Here is a 22,420-nt window from a genome sequence, read left to right as displayed (position 1 = left end):
ACTAGTGGTGGTGCAGTTTCTATGCTGGTGTTGAGTGTCTTCCGGTTTCTGGTCCGCTTATTTACAACTTCTCTGGTGTCTCTGTTTAATTCAGAGCAATGGCGAGTGTTACTCAGCGGATCATGTTGGAGTTGCAGCTGATAGATGTTGAAGAGCAATTAGTTTTTCTTAAAGAACTGCAACGAAGAAAAGAAGGACGTCGTCTGGCTTTGTTCCTTCAACTCAATACAAAAGCGGCAGCGACGCTACCAAGTGGACCCATCACAGCACTTGATATCTACATCGCCTCAGGAATTGGGCTTAACACTCACACCCACTGTATTCAGTCTCTTGAGCGCTAATGTGATTGCACCAAAACTGTAACCAAGGCAGCAGAGATGAAAAGGAAGAAAAAAAAAACTGAAAAACAGGGGGATGTGGGAGGAGGAGGAAGAGGAAGAGACGATACACACAGAGGAGGTGTGGGTCGCTTTGTAAAACTGATTATGTGATGAGTGGAAAGTGCTGTTTTTATTCCTCAAGAGAGCTTTCAAACAGGACCCTTGAGAATTAACTACAGCATCTGCTCTGCTATAGGGGATCTGTGTGTGTGTGTGTGTGTGTGTGTGTGTGTGTGTGTGTGTGTGTGTGTGTGTGTGTGTGTGTGTGTGTGTGTGTGTGTGTGTGCTTTGTATGTTTGACTGCAGGTGATTTAAAGTACGGGGAACAAGACCTTGAGGGCTTTTGGATACCAGGTGTGATAACAACCTGTGTGTGATGGTATTTTTCCCAATTTTGGCTATGTGTGTTTGTTTCGATCAAAGCCTCAATATTATACAAGCGCTTGAGGACTGTTGAGTACTTGTGGATTACAGTGGCTGTTTGATTTTGCGTGGGCCTAATTAAAACGCTAGGGTGTGCACACACACACACACACACACACACACACACACACACACACACACACACACACACACACACACACACACACACACACAGTGAATCCACTGCATGCACTGCTATGTAAGTATTTCCAAAATAATCAAAACCGATAGAAGCCTTACGAATTGTGTCGTTGAAAAATAATTCACCTTCATGCAAGTGCAAGTATAAAAGCATTTTAATAGTGAGTACACGTGTGTGAGTGTACGTGTGGGGGTTGTACCTGATCTTCCTCCCCGCCTCCCTCCTCGTCATAGTTGAGGACATTCTCTCGGATGTCCTCCCACCCGTCGTGGTGCGCTGAGACGTGGTAAACACCCTCCTTCAGCCCTTTGTAGCTCCTCCAGCGGGTGTAGAGGAAAATGCCCAGCAGCAGCACTGTGGTTGAGACAGACAGTAGCGGAGGTTTAATCAGTGCGGGCATTAGCAGTACATATTAAATTAAATTCAATTAAAAGATCCTTCAGCCAATTAAGGCATGGCCACAGAGAGAGTTATTATTTAATGGAGTAAGCCTTGAGCATCATTTGCAGACAAAAAGTGAGATAAAATGTGGTAATTTGTCTGGGTTTCATCTGATAATGATGCTTGGAGTCTTTCCAACAAAAGGTTTTAATCTATTGGGGGCGGGGGACAGCTGCACTTTATACTTCCCCTCAAAACATTGTTATATACCAACAACCCCTCATTCTTCTGCCCACTGTGTCTAGTGACACCACAGCGGAGCAAAGTTGTTGAGGTTCGTCAAAGCAATTGGCCAAATGATGCTAACAGACTGTTAGCTTCAGAGCACACCTGATTTAATGGGATGATACCGTGAAAAATCACGCATATCAAGGGCAAAATGATGGATGTAATCCTGCTTAACATTAGGAACGTTTCGGACTGAAAGCAATTGATTCATTGGAGATACAGTATATATATATCAGTCTAATATTCACCTAACTGAAATTATAATTCTGATTCACAGCCTCAGTCCTTCACACCATTATCTGGTATTTATAACACTGTGATTACATGGCAGACCTTGTAGGCAGCAAAGAACGTTTAGACAATAGCCACTGCAGTCACTGTGACAGTGTTTGGTTCTAAATTCAATAAGCTTCAAAGATGCTGCCCAGGTCAGTGGAAGCACCGTCAATTAATGGCCTGACCTTTCATGAGAGCTACTTACGCTCCCATTAGCTTTAAAATCAGAATTATTCTCATGATGCATTACTCTAACATTGCAAGAGGTATGGATGCTAATTAAAAATGCGTGCAAGAGAGAAAACAAGTGGAGAAGCTTATACAAAGTGATAGCTTTTGATTTGTGGGTTTATTGCAGACAGTGAGCAGCAGATACAGATACAGGCTTCATCCCACTGGCATGTTTTTCCCACTCAAGCATTGCTGTGACCTTTTCACATGAACAATAAATCCTGTGTCCTGTCTCCCGTCTCCTGTTGCCTTAGTCAACACTTCACAATTCACTAGCCTTTAATAACCTGCTTTATACACACACACACACACACACACACACACACACACACATAACCCTGTGCCATTATTTGGCCACTGCTTTACAAAAAGTCGCAAAAGGACAAATCTAGAGACTCTTTGGATAAACTTTCGCCACTTTAAGTTGAATCACCAGCTCGGCCCTGAGAGCGAGAGGCACACTTCTCTTTGCATCTACTCTGTTCAGTGGAAGAGAGGCAGAGCAGAGGTTTGTTACCCAGACGGAGGATGAGTGTTGTGTGAGACATGAAAGCTGCTTTCAAGCATATTGTAACCCTGAACTTTTCAAGACACTACCCGGAGGAGCTGTGTGTGTGAACGCAAATGTAGGAATCAGTCAAACTCATAGTCTGTGTAGTCCTATATAAAGATGGATGACAGTACTGGCCAGAGCCAAAACTTTTTGATCGCCACCTGGTGGCTGGCAGCCTCCTCCATGTTAGTAGATGGGATATGGGCCAAATGAAAAAGTCAAAGTACTCGTCAGATCCATTTTTTGACAGATGGTTTTGGTTATTTTAGGCTGGTCTTAGCACACTGATGTATATTCAAGTGCTCTCGCTCCAAATGCACAAGATGGTGACGTGCATATTCAATATTTTATCTCCATTTAGTAGATAGTGGGAGGATGTGGAGACACGTCATCTATCTTTATATACAGTGTATGGTTGAATCAGACAATAAATCGACTTAAACCTGTTCTCCCTGGTACAAGGTCTGCGGTTTGTCCGACTGAGCAGATGTGAGAATGGAGTTGGTCAGTGTGCAGAGAATTCACTGCGTATTTCCATAAGATGAGAACACATCTCATAATGACAATCTCTGGACTGTGCTGCATGTGAAAGGGCAACTTTCGACATTGTCTGGGGTTCATTTGTCAAAATGGCTAAAATAAGAGAAGAAGCTGTGTCCCTTCTAGCTTCCCCTCAAAACAGCAGTGAACCCAGTGCAGCTCGTCTTCACGTTCTTCACGCCTTTTTTTTAGCGATGCAGAGCAGCAGCTTGAAACTGACTAGGAGGTGCCTGCTGGTTAACCTCTAGTTTAAATGGGCCATGTCATTATTTCATACATCAGTAAAACATGTAAATGAGAACATCTGTGTAGGGAATCCAGCTGTAGTAAGACACTGTATATGTGAGCACAGAGAGAAGAGAGAAGCAAACATAAAGGGCTGGCTGACACTATAGTACACCATGGATATGCTGATCAGAGTTTCAAAACTGTTTTCACTACATCTTAATTAGACTCTTCGACCATATACATGGTCCTGACTTAGTCTCTTTTCCCCTTTAATTCAAAGCCTTTTTCTCAAATAAATGTTCAGTTCTTCTTTCCAACTGCTAAAGGAGCAACTTGTAGAAGATAAAATGTCGAGATCATATTTAATCATTTTCACATGTGTCACTTATTAATCCTGACTGAATTATTTTCGGAGTCATTCCCCATCTTCAAATCTGTTTTTGCACAGACCGCACAAAGAGCTGCCTTTAATCACATTTGAGAACAGCAGCAATCAAGTACCGCAAACGATTTTAACTGGCAGCACTATAAATACGCCGGCTGCTCAAATCCTATTAATCTGATGTAAGACTTCACCATAAAAAGAAAGTCTGTGATCTTAAACAATTCCATGACATCTTTTAAACACGCACTGCTCCCGTCTCCCCCTCTCCATCCACCTCTGCTTTTCTTTTAAATCCACACATCCTGCTCCTACATCACAACTAACAGCCAGCAGCCAATCCATCATGTAAGCACACCAACAGACGACACTCAAACTCCCTGTGAATTGATAACACTCCATTAAACAGCCCACCCTCTGACAACTCTGAGAGTAAACTCACTCAGCCAGAAACCAGCTGCACACTGCAAGAGGGAAAATCAATATTCATTTACTGTCAACATGTCGTCCTTACCACAACTCCTGTGTCAGACAGATTTATAAGATGAAATTGTTTCAAGAGATTCACCGTTTCATTTTAAGAGTGGCATTATGGCTTTAAATGACAGCCATCAAGAGAAGACATAATATTAGGAAATAAAAAAACCTGAGGGACAGTCTTTTGGCAGGAGACACATGTAGCTGACTGCCGCAGAGAGAGTTTGATGTTAGAGAGGCAGTGAATTGGCAAAAACAAGGTCACTGGTTCAGTTTCCTGCCCCGATTGCAGTGGTCCTCATTTACTGCGAGGTGGCCCAAGCTACCCAAACACAGAGGCAGTGTTGAGAGGCAGCTGGTCGCAGCAGCCTGGAGTTTTCCTGAGCCATGTTGAATACGAGGCTTCAGGCTGGGTCGTATTGAACCATAAAAATAAGTTCCATCTCTGTGCTGACAGAACGAGATAATGAACAGAATGTACTATTATTTAATTCACTGTACACGCTCCCTCCAAAGAATCGACATAAATCAGAGTCTTAGCACATCCATATTTCCATAAACAACTCACACTAAAACGGTTACGACAAAATAACAAGTGCACTTAAAAACACAAGTCACAAGTCCAGATGGAGATGTTGAGCCTGTTTTTTTACCATCAGAGGTGCCATAGAGCATTTTTTTAAAGATGTGTTTATTGCTATTTTACTGAGGGACAGACACAAATGTAGTTATTCTCCAGTAAAGGCAAGAAAAGCAGAAGATGGCTGGCCAGCAAACATTAATGTAAATGACGCAGCTAGTATATTTGGAGAAGAAGTGAAAAGCAAAATAAAAAATTAAAATAATGTTCTGTTACATTGGACTCATTGTCACGATGTTACGTCGATATTATTCTCCTCAGTACAAATTAATTAACTATAATCAACCAATAGAAATGATGGCTATCAAAATAAGAACCAGGTGTAATATACTAATATTTTCATTTGACTAGTGTAACAGATCAAGTATTTTTTAAGTAACCAGGTGAGTAAGCTTGCAGTCTACTAGCTACTAGCTAGCTGCCTATGCTATCAACTGGAAAAAAATGTATTAATGTTTTTTTTATATATTTACATTATATATATATCTGTTCAAATATCTTTACCAGATTGACCTCATTATATGTTTTGTGTTCTAAAACATCTTTTTACTCCCCAATAAGCACACGTGGGATGGCTGCAGCTCAGGAGGTAGGGTGGGTCACCTACAAACCAAACGTTTGGCAGTTGGATCCCAGTCTCCCCCGATCCGTGTGCCGAAGGGCCCTTAGGCAAGACACTGAACCCTGAATTACCCCTGTTGGCTGTGAAGTGACACAGGAAATGCTTCACATATGGATGCACAGTATGAATGTGTGTGTGTGAATGGATGGCATTTTGAGTGCAACATAAATACAGACCATATTTCATTTGCATATAAGTTGCAGCGATGGAATGGCTTTATCATTAAAAAGTGGAAGGAAGATTCTCACTTAAGCTCAGTGCAAGGCCGACTGTGAACACCTCTCTCTAACGGCTTCTGCCCAACTAGACTGTAAGTAATCATAATGATGTATTGAGTCTCAAAGTTCAGATCCATACTTTTATTGGTGTGATCTTAATCATCAGGCTGAAGTGTTTTATTTTCATTTCCCTCTGTGAAGCATGTTTCTAAAGTCCTGTAAAACAAGTTCTGGTATGTATGCCCTGTGTATACTGCGGTGCACGTGCATTTGCAAACAAACAACACACTTCACATTGACCCTATTAAAAATGTCTTTTTTCTCACTTGGGTGAAAAAAACACACAGCAAAAGAGCCGGGATGCGATGTGAACAGAGGTGCACACAGAAATCGGATCTGGAGCTGGCTGTGAGGGAGACTGTACTGCATAGATCAATAGCTTCTATATCCTCCTCTATGCATTAGGGCTTATGCCTTTATGAGTGGAAAAACCCCTATAGATAGATCGAAGCAGAGAAACTGCAAATACAACAGGTGTGTCGCTGCTTGTGGAGGTTTTGTCTCAATGTGTTTACATTTGCTTCCATCTGCCCTGTGTGTGCGTGCGTGTGCGTGCCTGTGTGTGTGTGTGTGTGTTTGAAGAAGTGGCGAGTGCGAGCTCCATGGGGAAGTGAGCAAGGAAGCTGGAGGTCAGGGCATACAAGATGAATCTGCTCTGTTCAAAGGCTCTCTCTAGAGGGCAAACAGAGAAATTGAGAATTTTATTGGTATTTCTGACGGTGTGTACGTGTATCTGTGTGTGTGTGTGTGTGTGAGAGATTGAAGAGTGAGCCTGAAAAGAGAGATTATGTGTTTATTTGTTTACAATGCCTCCAAGGTCCTATGGTCTCTTTGACCATCACTCCTCCTTTTGTTTAACTTTCTCACTTTCTCTCTCTGCTTAACTTGTTCTCCTTCCTTCTACTAACACCCCCTTCTCCTCCGTCTAACCACCTGTAACTATTTTCTTCTTCTACTTACTTCTACTTTAACCATTCTTTAAAGTTACTTTCCACTGTTGTCACTGGCCCTTAGGAAAAAACAATACATTTGATCAAACCTCTGAGCTTTTCCTGAGCAGCCTCTTGACTTATGTGCACGACTTCGGACTTTGCACATACTCCTCAAATTCTCACCAAAACCAAATATCGTAGCTCATGAAGTACAGACAGTGTTTGAAATGAATGATGTCCCAGTTCCTTGTATCTTAACTATTAAAGGGGAAAATATCTGAAGATGAAAAGACGGATGTCAGTAAAATGTCCTGCAGCCGCCTCCTGAAACTCCCACACTGCCCCCTCATTTAGCACAGCATCCTGTGACTTGATGAGTAGGGAAATCCATTGTGCTATGAGCAGTGGAAATGGTGCAGAATGAGTGTGGGTAATGGGATTCCCATTCACACAATAAATATCTGCAATGAGATCAGTGTCACGTCGTCACGAGTCAATAATTCAGTATGGACTTTATCCTCATCAAACTATAATTCTGTTTACCGCAGCCATCTGCCGCCATGTGCTCTGTCTATCTACAACTCGTCTCACTGCTCCTGTTTGTGACAGTTCTTTTCTTCTTCAAACAGTACTAATACTTTGATGCCACTGATTCCACTGGTCCATAGCTACATGACCGTAGGAAAGTGATAGTGTTAAACAATATCAATTCACTGATAACTTGCATGTGTTGTGTTTCTTTTCAGCTCGAACACTCTTTAGTAACACAATCTCCCCTTCAGAAATACAAACTCTGTCCACAGACTATTGTTATGACAAAAAGCTCTAAGTCAATGTGTCGCTGATGTTTATTTCTGTTTTTGTGTGTGTGTCTTTCATTTAGCTGATAGTACTGTAAACCTCCTCATGGAAACTTCATATCATACTAAATCCAATATCCTTCTCATGTATCAACTTGGTTCACATCTATTGTCTAACTTTGGCTGTATCTGCTTTTCATAATCAGAAAAACTTGACTAATCTATTTTGACTAATAATGATAAATACACCGTACAAATATTAAAGTGCAAACAATAATGTGTCACATGACTGCAAAGACCAGAGTTCAGACCTTGTATCAACATCCGTCCTGAGTGATCCGATCACAAGTGGTCAGCGCCCACACTGATCTGAAAAGATCCAAATGCGTCCTGAGATGCGATCACTCAGACCACATTAAGAGGTCGTCTGGCACACGTGACCACATCCTCTCGAATGCTCTCAACACCTACTCAGCCGACGTCCACAACTGCAGAACTGTTCCTTAACAGTTACGTGTCCAAGGTGGCACCATATGTTGTTAATAAGAGAAACAAGCATGACGCCTCGTTTGTTCTTTGCTAATGAGTTTGTTCCTGTCAGTGGCAGCGCTGGGATCCAGAGAATCTCCCTGTAACCATGTCTTTGTAAAGAACACAACAGTAAGTTTCCCACTGGAGCTACTAACTCATCTATATTATTGTTCACCAATTCCATGTCATGATGATTAAAGGAAGATAGGCTCTTCTCCATCAGTCTTTGTTGTTTGGATCCAGCTCTTCCCTCATCACTGTGTTCCTCTGTGTATCATCCTCCTGATGACCATTGTTCAACACACATTGGTTGTTCTGGTCGCCATCTGGTCGGCTGATCAGCCAGTACGAGGAGTAAAAAACTGTTGCTGTGCAACAGTAGTGAAAACACAGAGTTCTCCTCACTACAAAGTAATTCAAGAGTGAAAAAACAGAACAGAACTCTCGTGTTAAGAGAGGGAGCAGCTTAAATAAGTTACAAGTTACGGGAGCAATAGCAAACACACAGATAGAGAAGTTAAAGAACTTCTCAGTGAAGTCTTGGTGTGTTTAAAAATAGATACTTTCTTTTTTTTACTCCATGCAGTGCTTTTAATTCTGTATGCGTGGTTTCCCTATACACTTCACTTCATCAGCATGGGTCTTGGATCACTGAACTTGTCTGTGCCTTGGAGAATATATCACTGGAAACAACAAGCCCTTTTTTTTATGATTTTCAGTTACTCCATCTATTACGAAAGAAAAAGTTAATGAACACCAGGGCAAAGGCAATGAATCACAAACACAAAGCAAATGTTTATGCTCCCAATTGGTTTTCACTTCATTTGTCTTCAGAGTAACGATGTTGCATCTGGTCAGTCTTTACTCGCTGAAACACTCAGGCTACATCCATACTACAATGTTTTCAATTTGGCTGATTTCTCCCGGGATGGCGGTCATGTGATACTAGCCTGACGAATCAGCGAAGGCGATGTTGTGACTGAAAAGACCCAATCAGCAAGCGGTTGTGAGGGTCTACGTCATTGTTTCCAAACAACTCTCTGCGCTGCCCCGAAGTTTTGATACTAAAACCAGGCAAGCAGTGTGTACTGTAAAATGTAAAAATTGAATGTGACAGTATTAGCACTGTGAAGCCTTCCTGGAATGAAACTGATGAAAAACGTCAGCAACTTCATGATGCACAGGATAAAAGAGCTGAAATAAAGTGTGTGGATTCATTAAAATGTGTCCTGTTGCCTTCATATGGCTGCATGGATTACCTGGAAGACCTGAAGGAGAAGCTTGTAATGCAGTGTAAAGCAGCTGTGAGCGACAGATATTGCTAGAATCGATCTTCATCAATCAATGCAGACTACTTTACTGCTTTAATCACATTAAACTTTATATTTCAGGAGGTTCGGGTGGTTGATTAACCCATATTATTGGAGTTTGGCCGGTGCTAATTGACTCTCTAACAGCTTGGGTGGGTGCAGGTATTAATACAACTGTACATCTCTACAGCCTGAATAACAATCTGCAAGTAAATCACAAAAAATTTCAATAAAACACTTCCATGAGCATTTTGGGGAAGATGAGCCTCCCTCCAGCCTCTTAGTAGTGTCGTCTATGCTTGGGGATATTTTTGCTTAGAGGATTATCCAGAAAAATCAGTAGGATTATTATTAGTGTACGTGTGCAATCATCCAACTCTACAAGGTGCTGGAACCCAATGTTCTCCTCAACAGGACCATGTATCCAGAAGTGTTTACCAAAATCCTTGCATGAAAGGTTGAAAAAAATCTGTTTTCTCATTATGGAAGGATTAGATGAATGAATCAGGCTGTGGTTGGTGGGTGGAATTTAAGATTGAGACTGATTTGGAGAATGGGTGTGTCTTCTGTTCCAGCAGCACGTCTAAATGTAAAGTTAATTAGTGCGAGTGATGTCTAATTATCTAGTGTAACTTGGTGAATAAATAACTTTGCTCTGATTGTTTGCATTGAGCTTAACGGATTAATCTTTGTAAGAGAACTGGATTCATTTCCAAGATGGCATCTTAATCAATCCAATTACAGAAGGTCATCTGGTGTGAACCATAGATAAATATAAAGATGGACAGCGAGCTTCCACTACTTCCACACAATCCAGAAATGAGGCTGAAATATCCGTGATCTGACGAGCGCGGCCATCTTGCACGTTTGGAGCCAGAGTCTGCGCAGTAGCGATCTGGGGATGGAGCTGTGGTATCGAGGTCCCAACGATACACACGCTCCGCAAATTGTGAGTCAGTCTCAGCTGTGAATACTAACTTTTTAACCCATTTATACCATTAACTTACTAATTACAACCAAACTTTGCAGGAATTTAGCACTTGGACAAAGATTAGTGTAATAAGAAATACAGAGAATGGCAGAAACCATCTTTGAGAAAAATTTGTTCGATTTGTACTTTGCCTTTAAATTTGGTCCATGTGCTATCCACTAACATGGAGGAGGCTGGATTTATAACTCATACTGCAGCCAGCCACCAGGTGGCGATTACGATGCTTTGGCTCCAGCTCACCTTTGGGGAGGTGGCATGTCAGTCATCTTTAAATACAGTCTGTGCTGTGTACAATGAATACAATGCTTCTGTTTCAGGCCACTGAACACTTTTAAGTCATTTATTTTGCAGTCAAGAAAATGGCATTGTTTATAATGAATAGTTTCTTATTATTAAATGAATAAAAAGGTCTTAGGGGAAATAAGACAATTGTTGCTGGAGGGCCGTGTGTTTGAAGGGTGTGCAAGACAAAATAACCAAAAAACATTTGCAGTTCAGTTATTTTGCTGTTTAATATTCTTAATTAATTAGTTAATTAGCTAAAGAAATGTCCAGAAAATGATGTTTGCAGGCTACTCTCTGCTCTGGTTTATGCAACAGAGTGGTCCATGATCTCTACGTTCTTTTTATGCTGCTGCAAACTCTCACCAATCCTCAAAATACCCCAGGTAACATTTTCACCTTGAAGTACTTTTGAATCAATGCAGCAATCAGTGAACTGGCTGCTTGGCTCATCTGGCAGAGGAGATTGTTGTGATATATTCAGTATGTGACTCATTGACCAACATCTGTGTCATTAATCTGATATCCTTCTCTAATCTCTGCACTTTAAGTCGGCTTGATTGCCAGGCACCACATGGATTTTGTCCGATATGGATCGCCATAAATTAACCACAAGTGCTTAGCTGACCATTTTACAAATGACACTTCAGGTTATTCGATGCATTTTGTTTTAATATCAGTAAGGTCACCTTCCCCTGTGGTCATCTACCCTCATGAAAAGGCAACCTAAAGTTCAATCTAGTCTAGATGAACAGGGAAATGCTGTCGGTCTTGTGTAGTTTTCTCCCATTCATGTGGGATTTCTATGACATTGAATTGCCACCAGTGTCTTAATGGCAGCATCAAATGCTTGAATACGACTCCAACCATCCAAGATTTCTGATATACTCATCAAGCTTTTGAATACAGGAAATGACATGATTTACTCTACAGTTCTCACTGTGCTGCATTTTCTATCTCAGCAGGTCTTGTCTTCAGAGTTGTTTCCCAGTGATTTGCAGCAGACAGCTCTCATCAGGTGCTCCAGGTTATATCTTTTTTGCTCCAATAAGTAATAGTTTTCTAAACAGTTCCTGCTTGTAACTACATGACTATGTGTCAAAAATAAATCTGGACCAAATTGATTCGGGCATAAACATTCAGTGTGATGGATTGAGTAAAGGAAGGTTTCAAGTCGGCTGTCCTATCATATGGATGTGAATGAAAGTAGAAAGTGGGAAAGGAGTCAATCAGTCTCAAATGCGCTGATGTTTTGAAAAATGGGCCTCAGTATATATAAATTCAATAATGTAAATGTCGTAGGTTAAAGCAAGTTATGACCCTTGTAAAACAAAACAACCATAAATGAACCGTGGCAATGACTATAATACATAATACTTTATATCGGTACTCATCTGAGCGACTCTGTGTTTACCTGGTCTGTGTCGGGCTTTTATCTTCCCCTAGACCCACCTCTCAAGCAGCCTCAACACTACACCAAAGATGTTATGATCATTTTCTTCAAAATTATTTTTTAAAAACAACATATATGCCATTAAACATATTAAATGAACTTGAATATATTGTTTTTGATACAACATATAACTTGTCTTTTACTTGAATTTCAGCTCAAATTAACCTCAGATCAGTTCAAATTAATATCTTATCTCATAATAAATTGAGCTTTGCCTTCCAAGTCAATGAAAAAAATAGATACATTACTATAATTTATTTAAGCCATTCTATATATCGCTATGAAATAAATGTTAGTTTTCTGTAAAGAAAGAAGGTAACCAAACATGGGAAGCAGGACTGAATCAAGAAAAACAAAAGAAACCAATGGTTAACCAAATTCACACAAGGCCCTGCCATACAGTCATAAATTGAGTTAGGACAATGTTGAGAGAGAGAAATGAAAGCCCAAGAAGAAGGTGAGGAGGTGCATGTGAAGAGAGGATGGCATTTACACACAGTTCCAAACATGTCGTCGCCAAAATAAGCAAACAGGACAAATGAATTCACACCATTGAAAACAAAATCAATATTCAAGCTTCATGAAGAATTCAGCGCACAGTTATTAAGTATTAATGTTGTCAAGAGAGAGCCCAGTGGACTTTGACATGGTGTGGAGCTGTGCTGGCATTTCTCAACTTCTCTGAACTCAAGGAGCACCACAGGGACTGTCACTGGGTGAATCCTGCAAATATCCAGGTCCAATCAATGGACGAGAAACAGATACACCGCCACGGACTTCTGTTTGGACAGATCAGGTGCATCATCTCAACAACAAAAAGCAAAGTCAATGCATCTACTATGGTCTGCTATTAAAGATTTCCCATGTTAAATTATTTTTTAAAAAATTGGAAAGTTAGAAATGACTAAAAACAGACGTTTATTATCAATAGGTAACATCACTCCTGAATGTTCCCTTAATTCATTTTAAAAGTGTTTCTAAATTTATAAGAGGAAGATTTTCTTGAATCATTGTCCAACAATAATAATTAACAGGACAAAGAGTCTACAGTCGTCTTATTAGCTACTCTTTGGATTTGCTTTGAACTAAATGGTAACATCAGAATGCTCACATTATCACATGGACCATGTTAACATGCTGACAATTAGCATGTGATATTTACCAAGTTCACCGTCTTGGCTGACCATGTTGCCATGCTAACATTAGCAAAAAAACTGATGATGGTACAAGATCAAAAGAAAAGGGACCTACAGGATGAATCTTATCCTCTGGAAACCATGAATGAAGAATTAAGACTTGCTTTAGCCACAGTTTGCTGCACAAAACTCTCCTTACGAAGGGAAAACAAACTACTATGAATTGTTTTTAGAGTGGATTTTGTCTTTAATCTTCACTGATCATAACATTTGCAAATGAGCAGCCCATTTCCTTCCACATTGCATCCGGAGAGTTGCTGCCCTCCTTTTGTTCTTGCTATTCAAACATTGGTCCGTACAAGCAATATTGGATGAAAATCTAAAAAAAAGTCACTCTTGCTCCTACTTGAATTTCAGAGTGAGGAATGCTTGACTGATCGAGCGAGGAATGCTTTACCGATTGAAATTACTACCAGAGCCCCTGGAGCATTGATCTCAATTCCTGCAGGTTTTGGTAAACAGTACCTTATGTGCCTACAAATCAAGTAATTAACACCTAAGACAGAACAGAGTCTCAACAGGATCAAAGTTGGATGTCGCATTTATTATGAGGCCAATACCAAGATTGAATGGTGATTCGGTGGAATAGAAATAAGAGAAATGACCATTTGAACACTATCTGGCCTCAGGGTGGGAGGAAAGTGCCCTCAGAATCACCAGTGACACAAGCAGACATGCCCAGCAGCAGCCTGACATTGACGCCCTCCTTCACATATCTTCTGCTTTCCCTTCTCTCACTGTTTTGTGCGCTGCCTCAGCTTTGAAATCTTTCCAGCTCCCTCTTGTTTTCTTCTTGTATTGTGCTGTGCCCTGTTTTATTCTTCTCTGATCTGTTTTTCTTATCTTGCACTGTGCTCTGCCTCATACTGCTCTTTACAGTTCTGTTGTATTGTTATCAATTAAACAAAGGGAACATGTGATGGTACTGACAACTCATTCTCTGTGCACGGCTGTGCCTGAGGCACTTTCTCAGCAGAGCGTCCTTTAGGAATAAGAACACAGAGCAAAAGGTACAGGCAGATGAATATTCAACAAGGAAAAAGAGACAGCCAGGCAGACAGAAAAATTTAGATTTTAATAGACAACAAGATACCAGTGTGTTGCCGTCTATCCAACCACAGGCCAGAGGAAGTGCTTGTACAGTACCACAGCAGATGTAAGCAGCTATTGTCCCAACCTACATGTCGTCCAGAGGCCCTTTTGTGCTCTTGGTGAAGAATGCCAGACTATAGTGTTTAGTTATGGTGGGTCCATTCCTGGGTACAAAACTGTATAATACAGTTCATAATTTAAAAGACAAATTTAAGTCAACAGACTGATTTAGCAGGGCTTTCATAGCCTTTAAAATATAGTCAGCACTGGCAACGCTGTTGTTTTGAGGCTTCAGAAAGTATTAAGACCTCTTCCCCCTTTTCATTGTTAGAAATGTGATTTAATGGATCAAATTGCACTAAACGATAACGTAAAAAGCAGTTGCATATTTCTTTTGCAAACTGAAATGTTTTTTTTCTTAAGTATTCAGACCCTATTCTGTGGTGCTCAAATTTGTATTCAGGTTTCAGGTGCCTCCTCTTTGATTTAAGTGTCCTTGAGATGTGTCTAGAAGTTGTTTAGCATCCGCCTGCGGCAAAGTGAATAGATTGGACATAATTTAGAAAGACACATACATGTGTACACAATGTCCCACCATTTACACTGCATTTCAAAAAAAAATCCAAGACAGTCTCTCTGTAGACCTTCAATAAAACTGTAAATGGCAGACGGACTGTATTTGAGTATCACTTTCTCTATGCAGCACTTTTCTATCACACACCATTCATACACTGTCAGTATGTTCGGTATCTTGCTCAAGGACACTGAGGAGACTGGAGGAGCCAGGTCTCAAACCATTCTGGTCAGTGGACAACCCTCTCTACCTCCAAAACCAAAGCTGCCCAAATGTGGAGAGCCATAGATGTCAAATGGAAGAAGTCTTGAACCAGCAGGTCTCCTCCTAGATTTGGCCATCTATCAAATGTGGGCAAGTCGACATTGGTCAGGGTCTTCAGTAGTCCTCTGCAGAGAGGAGAGAATCTGCCAGAAGGACCATCTCAATATCACTCAATTAATCAAGACTTCATGGCACAGTGGCTAGATGAAAAATCACCACTTTGAGTAAAAGCCATAATAGTCCACTTGAAGTTTGCCACATGGCATTTAAAGGACCCTGAGAGCATGAGCAAATATTTTCTCCTGTCTGATTACACACAAATTAGCCCTCTGGGCGGAACTCCAAACACTGACTCTGGAGAACACCAGCCGTTGCTCATCACCTGGCAAATACCATCTCTGCTGGTGGGGGCAGCATCATGCAGTGGCGGGACTTCTCAGCTACAGGGACAGAGAGACTGCTCCGAGTTGAGGGAGAGATGAATGAAGCCAAATGCAGAGAGGACCTTAAAGGGAAAGTTCACTGAAAAATGAAAATTCACTCATTATCTACTCAGGACTATGCCAATGGAGAGGTGGGTAAAGTCCAGAAAACAAGGGTAAACAGCGTTGCAGCCAAATCCAATAATCTACAAACGTAAAAAAACATAAAAAAAACAAACATTAACATGCCTCCATACTGCTCCTGTGGTGTCATTCAAGTCTCCAGAATCCCCGACATTCAAATTCGACTCGAAATGGCGTGATTTACACCATGTTTTTTGTCTAAATGTCCGCTGATATCCTCCTCGGAGTCGCGTTCATGTTCCGCGCAGACACTGCACACAAGCTCTGGCCCAAGGGTATGCGTGGGATGCGCGGTAGCATCGCTAGTTCTGGTAGCGGAAACATGGTGTAAATGACGCTGTTTCAAGTCGAATATGAATATCGGGGCTTACGGACACTTGAATGACACCACAGGAGCAGTATGGAGGCACGTTAGGTTTTTTTCTGTTGTTTCTTTACATTTGAAGAAGTGGTCCCCCAGTTACTTCAATTGTATTGGATTTGGCTGCAACACTGTTTACCCCTGAGTCTCCAAAAGTGATGTGTGGACTCAAACACTTCACCCACCTATCATTCGGCATAGTGGTGAGTAGATAATGAGTGAGCTTTCATTTTTCAGTGAACTATCCCTTCAAGGAAAACCTGCTCCAGAGTTCACCTTTCAGTACAACAATCACCTGAAGCACACAGCAAGACAATGCTGGAGTGGCTTTGGGACAAGTCTCTGAATGTCCTTGATTGTCCCAGCCAGAGAACAGAGAACCTTGAACGTCACAGAACATCAGTGGAGACATGTGAAGGTGGCAGTCACAGATGCCTCCCATCAAATTTGATGGAGCTTGAGAGAAGCTGCCAGGATAAATGGGATAAAGTGCCAAATGTCATTTGTTCAAAGCTTGTAGCAACTTATCCAATAAGACTAGAAGCTGTAACTGCTGCCAAGGAAGAGGGGGCTTCTGCAAAGTTCTGGAATAAGGAACATCTGAGCAGTTTTGTAAATGAAAGAAATCTGTCATTGATTTTGTCTAAATTTGGAAAACTCTAAGAGCAATTTGTCATAATAGAATATTGAGTATGGGTTGATGGGAAAAATGTCATTGTAATGAATTTACAAGTAGATCTACAACACAACAAAGTGTTCAAGGGGTCTGAATACCTTCCATAGCTACTGCACCTCTACAGTATATAGTTTTATATTTGGATATCATATTTTTAACTACAACTCAGATAATGCTCTGGGTGCTGTAATGTCAACTATTGTTCACATGTTCTCAAACTGGTACCATTAAACATATTACAAATGACTCCATTCCTGTTTGCAATGTACCCGGACACACAACCATCTCTGGATTGTTTTAAAATGTGAATATTCTCTCAATTCACCCAAAAATCTGACACTAAACTTTACCTTTTATTTCTTCTTCTTTTTAAAGTTAAAACTGCCTTCTGACCCAATTGTCAACCGCTGAGACTCCAGCAGCTGACCAGGTTGGTGAGTGGGCTTTGTCAACACACCAAACTACAGTTGTTTTCTGAAAACTGTCACTTTCACCGCCCACTGCTGTATCTTTGCCTGATGTGTTTCCCTATGTGTTTCACAACTGTGTATAATGTGAATGGTTCTGACACTTAAAATACACACAAATGCATCAAAGCACTTAAGCTCACTGCTTACCTTTCACAAATGTTAAGATGTGAATAAAGTTGAGAAGCCTGAGCTAATAAGGGGCCACATACAGTAATGATTACATTCAATTCACTGTGGTGTGTGGTGTGAGGGAGCTAACAGTGTCCCTGGGGTCTAACTACATCCACTAATGAGTGCAACACGCCTCTATGGGGATGAAATAAGGCACAAATTACCAAAGAATCATCTACTGCATCATTAAAAACATCTGGTGCACACATCGTCTCTCTCTCTCTCTCTGTGTCTGTGTGTGTGTGTGTGTGTGTGTGTGTGTGTGTGTGTGTGTGTGTGTGTGTGTGTGTGTGTGTGTGTGAGTGTTTGTGTGACTGAGAGAGAAAAATAGAGAGACTAAATTGAAATGCTTATTTTGTGGTTTTTATTGTTCACATTTTGCATAGTTTTATGGTACCTATTTAAAATATATAACATTTCTGTTTCAGTATAATTGTTTTCTTACAGTGCTCTCCCAGATATTTAATTTAATTTTGAAATTACTATATTTAATGCGGCTGTTGGTTTTGACAAGGTAGTTTGAACCTGTCACAACAGAACATTTCTGTTAATGGTTTTTTCTGTAGTGTTTCCTTACTCTTGTTAAGCCCAAAGAGACAAATGCAATTCGATTGATAAATGTAGCATTGATAAATGTAGCATCATAATTGTACGTGTATATATATTTAATAAACAGGATTTGTTGGATGTGTTTCCCAAATTGTCACATGCCATTGCAAAACACAGTGACTGTATCATTTTATATTCCTATGTTATATTGCAATATAATGGATAAGTTTACAAATATTGGCAAAGACAACACACACACATTCAACACACACACACACACACACACACACACACACACACACACACACACACAACACACACACACACACACACACACACACACACACACACACACACACACACACACACACACACGCACCCTGCTGTGCTATCCTTTATCAGTGGTGTATGTGTAACATGCAGTAGATGCAGTTCTTACCTAGTAAGGCCATGAAGCAGATGCAGATGGCGAAGAGCGAGCTGAAGCTCAGGCCCACGTCCTCCCTGTAGATGGCCAGTGGCGTCTCGCAGTGGCGTCCTCTGTAACCCTCCGGGCAGTGGCAGGTGAATTTGGAGGGTGACTGGGCCACACAGGTCCCCCTGTGACAAGGCCGCGTGGCGCAGAGAGTGTAGACACAGGACTTTCTGGACCCGTTCACTCGGATCATGTGTCCAGGGGGACATCTGAAGAGAAAGGTGGGACAGGAGGCGACAGGGGCAATAAAAAAGGCGTCACAAATGAAATGTAGATTAAGATCCCTTACAGAACGTGACAGGAGGTTTGATTAGAACAACATGCAATTATCCCTTTTACAGGAGCAGCTCCAGATCCATCAAAGGAAAACAACTCTAAAAACTAGAGGAACAAGGAGAATAAAACAAATTACATTGGACAGTTGAAGCACTTGAGGTTCACTTGAAGATGAACATGAATATACAGGCTAAAAAACATTGTCTTATTGTCTTCTCTTGTTTGTAACCAGTTCCCAGAGGGAAAAACAAAAAAAACAAATTAGTGTCTTTTAATCAGTGATCTCACACAGACGTACACCTCGATACAGAGAATGGATGGGAGGAGATGAAAACGCTGACTGTGGCTCTGGCAGTAACTAGGATGATTTTATGCAGACAAGGGCACATTTTCTGCCTCACTTCAGAAAGCACCACTATAATTAAAAGCTCATTTGGGTGTAACAGCTCAAACAAACATTTTACGAGCCCATTAATTCAGTATCCCAGTCAATGTCTATGGAGCAGCTCCGGGCTGTACATTTTGATGACATCACAGATGAGTCCTGCCTCTGCTCTCAGGAGATTAGTCCATGCTGATAAATATTGACTCAACTTTACTATGAAATGGCGACATTAAACTAAAGATGGTGCAGTAATTTATCTCATAACTGCTCCTCTTCTGCCAGAAAACTAATCTGGAGGAGCGACCACCTATAGGGTTAATGAACTGTATCTTCTGCCACACTGTCCCCTGTGACCTTTGCTCCTACGTGACTTATCTGCTCCAGCGATCGACACATGGCAACATTACAAACGTTTTGGATGCAGGATTGAGGTGTAAAGATCTCTGACATGGCGCCTACATGCCTCCCATCCTGCTCTTTTCTGATCTTTTCAAAGTCCTGACCAAAACCTTCTCCTAACCTTGTTTCCTGTGTAGCTGGAGGATTTGTTCACTCACAGTTTTGTAGAGCAAAGGTTGGATAAATGTCCGCCTACATAAAGTATGTCTCATATTTGAACACAATGCACAATGCACATGCACACAAGTACACTAATGATGCTGACAGGCAGAGTGGAGAACGGCAATAGCAATGTGCACTAAAAGGGTAGAATATGAATAAAAGGAACCTAAACTAATGTAAACATTGAATGTTTCAAAACGTAAAACACTGGATACCAAACATGAGTTGTAGATAAATGAAAGCTACTCTTCCCCACCAATCTGATGCCAAGCTGTAAACACAACACAGCATATTATCACCATATAAAGCTGTTACACTCAATGTTTTTGCCTATGTACTGTGCACTTGCAACATATTATCCACATCTGCACATGCTGTGTTGATTTGAAGTTGTGTTTCTGGCCTTCCACAAAATATATACGTATTACACCGTGTATACATCTCGGGTGTTGTATGTGCAAAACATGTGGGGGAAAAAGAAAAAGAAAAGAAACACAAAAAACAATTAAAAAAAAGCATGGACTAAATCAATAAAGAGCTTCTCTTCTCTTCTCCAGAGCGTTTTTTGCAGATTACTGAGTAATCATCATCATCATCAATCATCATCATCATCATCATCATCATCATCATCATCATCATCATCATCCATATATACAAAATCTTTTTCTTTTCTTTATTTTAAACCCTTTTCCTTCATCGTTTAGACAAATCTTTTCTTCTTCTAAATTAACGTGTCATTCACTTTCCTCTGTCAAATTTAGGGTCAATTTTCATCAATATAGAGACACACAGTTTTATTTTAGTCCATACATCGTCAGCCTGCATATATCGTCCTTTGTTCTGTGAAAAACACAACTGAAGACCAAATGTTAATTTCTACCTTTTAAAAATAAAAGCTGTACCAAACCCCAGGACGCACAACAACGTGAACACGTCTTTTATATCAAGATCTAACCCGAACCCTAACCCTTTTTTTTTTGCATGTTAAAGTAATCAAATCTATAACTGACCTATACACATCTTCCAACAAGTGCCACATGATTCCTCCAAAGTCTAATCTCCTTTTCTCAAAATGTTGACTCAACCAGCCCCTGACCAAACTGTTTTTGGACTCTTCATTCTCACCATTTTCACCAGCATGTTTGCTAACTTTGTGTGTGATGCTACTGCAGGCTGAGGGTTTAACGCAGGTCTTTTCCACAGAAAAGAGCTCCCTGCTGCTGCCGGTGATGGGGTCGATGGAAGTGGTGAGACGGAAAGTGGCGTTCCAGATGAGGAGAACGCAGTGTAAAATTGTTTCCCTCTCTCTGTCGGCTGCAGAACTGATTTTAGGGTCTTGCTGATTGCTTTTACCGCAGCATTTCAGTACACTAATTCCCATAAGAGGCTTCTTCTGGCCACTTTATATCAGAACTGAGACTGTGTGTGGCTGCACTTCCACCATAAAAGGTGGGGTGACTTGATTGACAAAACCAAAGTCAGGATCATCTTTAAAATCAGTGTTCAAGAGTATAAACGACTATTTTTAAAGCAACTATATAGACAATGTGAGAAAGCACATATCGAGCAGAAAGAAGCCCATTTTAAAAGGTAATTAAATGTGGGTGGAATTATTGTCCCATAACAAAAGCTCAGCGCTCAGTATTCATTATGCCTAGTTGGAGTCTGAGTAGGTGTGGAACACAGGACACCTGTCAGTCAATTAGACAGCGTGTCTCCTTCCTCTGCTCGCTCTTATCACTGCCTCTCATTAGCCAGAGATGGAATCAGTGCTGTGACAAGTGTCTTATCGTAACCTATGATGAACAGGGACACTCTCTCACAGTGATTAGCTGCAGGTGTAGTGTGGTGGGAGTTTTAAAAGGATGATCGCTCTTAATTTGAATTAGTCACAGAAAAATAATAACAATAATAATGTAATAATAGTAATTGGACATAATTATCATAGTGTTGCTCTGCAAAATGTGCCTTTGTAAACTAATCTAAAACATGAGTTTGTTATTTCCTAAGTATTTTCTTTGTATATTACTATAAAAAACATTGTTAAAGATTTTAATTTTTTAACAATAGGCTTCTCAGCTCAGTCAGCGGAAAAAACAACTGTCAATTGCAAATGTTGTCAGTTATTTACGGAACAGATTTTCAGAAGGTATTAAAATATCCTCATTTCTGCAAACTCTACTGTGTTATCAATTTAATTTAAATGGCTCAAATTGCCATTTCTGCCCATTCAGCTACACTCAATAACCCATACTCACAGAGTGAAGAAAAAAAACACTTTTTTATGACTGCACTTTAAACTGTGGTCAGGTTCATCTTGTGCTTTAATCATCCTCAACGTATATTGAGAAATTAATCACAGGCCAATTCAATTGGTTGGATTTAGTGTAGAAAGGCACATACGGCCCCTAAATCCACACTGCATGTGAGGACAAAAACCAAGCCATGAAGTCCATCTAACTCTCTGTAGACCTCGTTGATAAATTGTGGTGAGGTAAACATACACGCTAAGAGTTTGAAAGCATTTCTAAAGCTCTGAGTGTTTCCAGGACAACACTGGCCTCACTAATTATCAAATAGAAGAAGTCTCCTCATAAAGCTGTCCATTCGTCCAGACTGAGCCCAGCAGGAAGAGAGTGGCAAGAGAGAAGCCACTCGACTGAA

General features: G+C 40.7%; 1 protein-coding gene across 1 annotated transcript in view; it reads right to left on the bottom strand.

Moving 5' to 3' along the window:
• Nucleotides 1–22,420, bottom strand: part of si:ch211-186j3.6 (neural-cadherin) — a 286,707-nt gene that overhangs the window by 3,866 nt on the left and 260,421 nt on the right. Inside the window, 2 exon segments of the mRNA XM_035162307.2 lie at nucleotides 1,145–1,299; nucleotides 18,499–18,743. Coding sequence (XP_035018198.2) covers nucleotides 1,145–1,299; nucleotides 18,499–18,743 — 400 coding nt within the window.

Source organism: Hippoglossus stenolepis, chromosome 1, assembly GCF_022539355.2.
Source record: "Hippoglossus stenolepis isolate QCI-W04-F060 chromosome 1, HSTE1.2, whole genome shotgun sequence".
Classification (NCBI taxonomy): Eukaryota; Metazoa; Chordata; class Actinopteri; order Pleuronectiformes; family Pleuronectidae; genus Hippoglossus; species Hippoglossus stenolepis.
The sequence above is the reverse complement of the archived record's forward strand: the minus strand, read 5'-3'. Positions and strand labels throughout refer to the sequence as shown.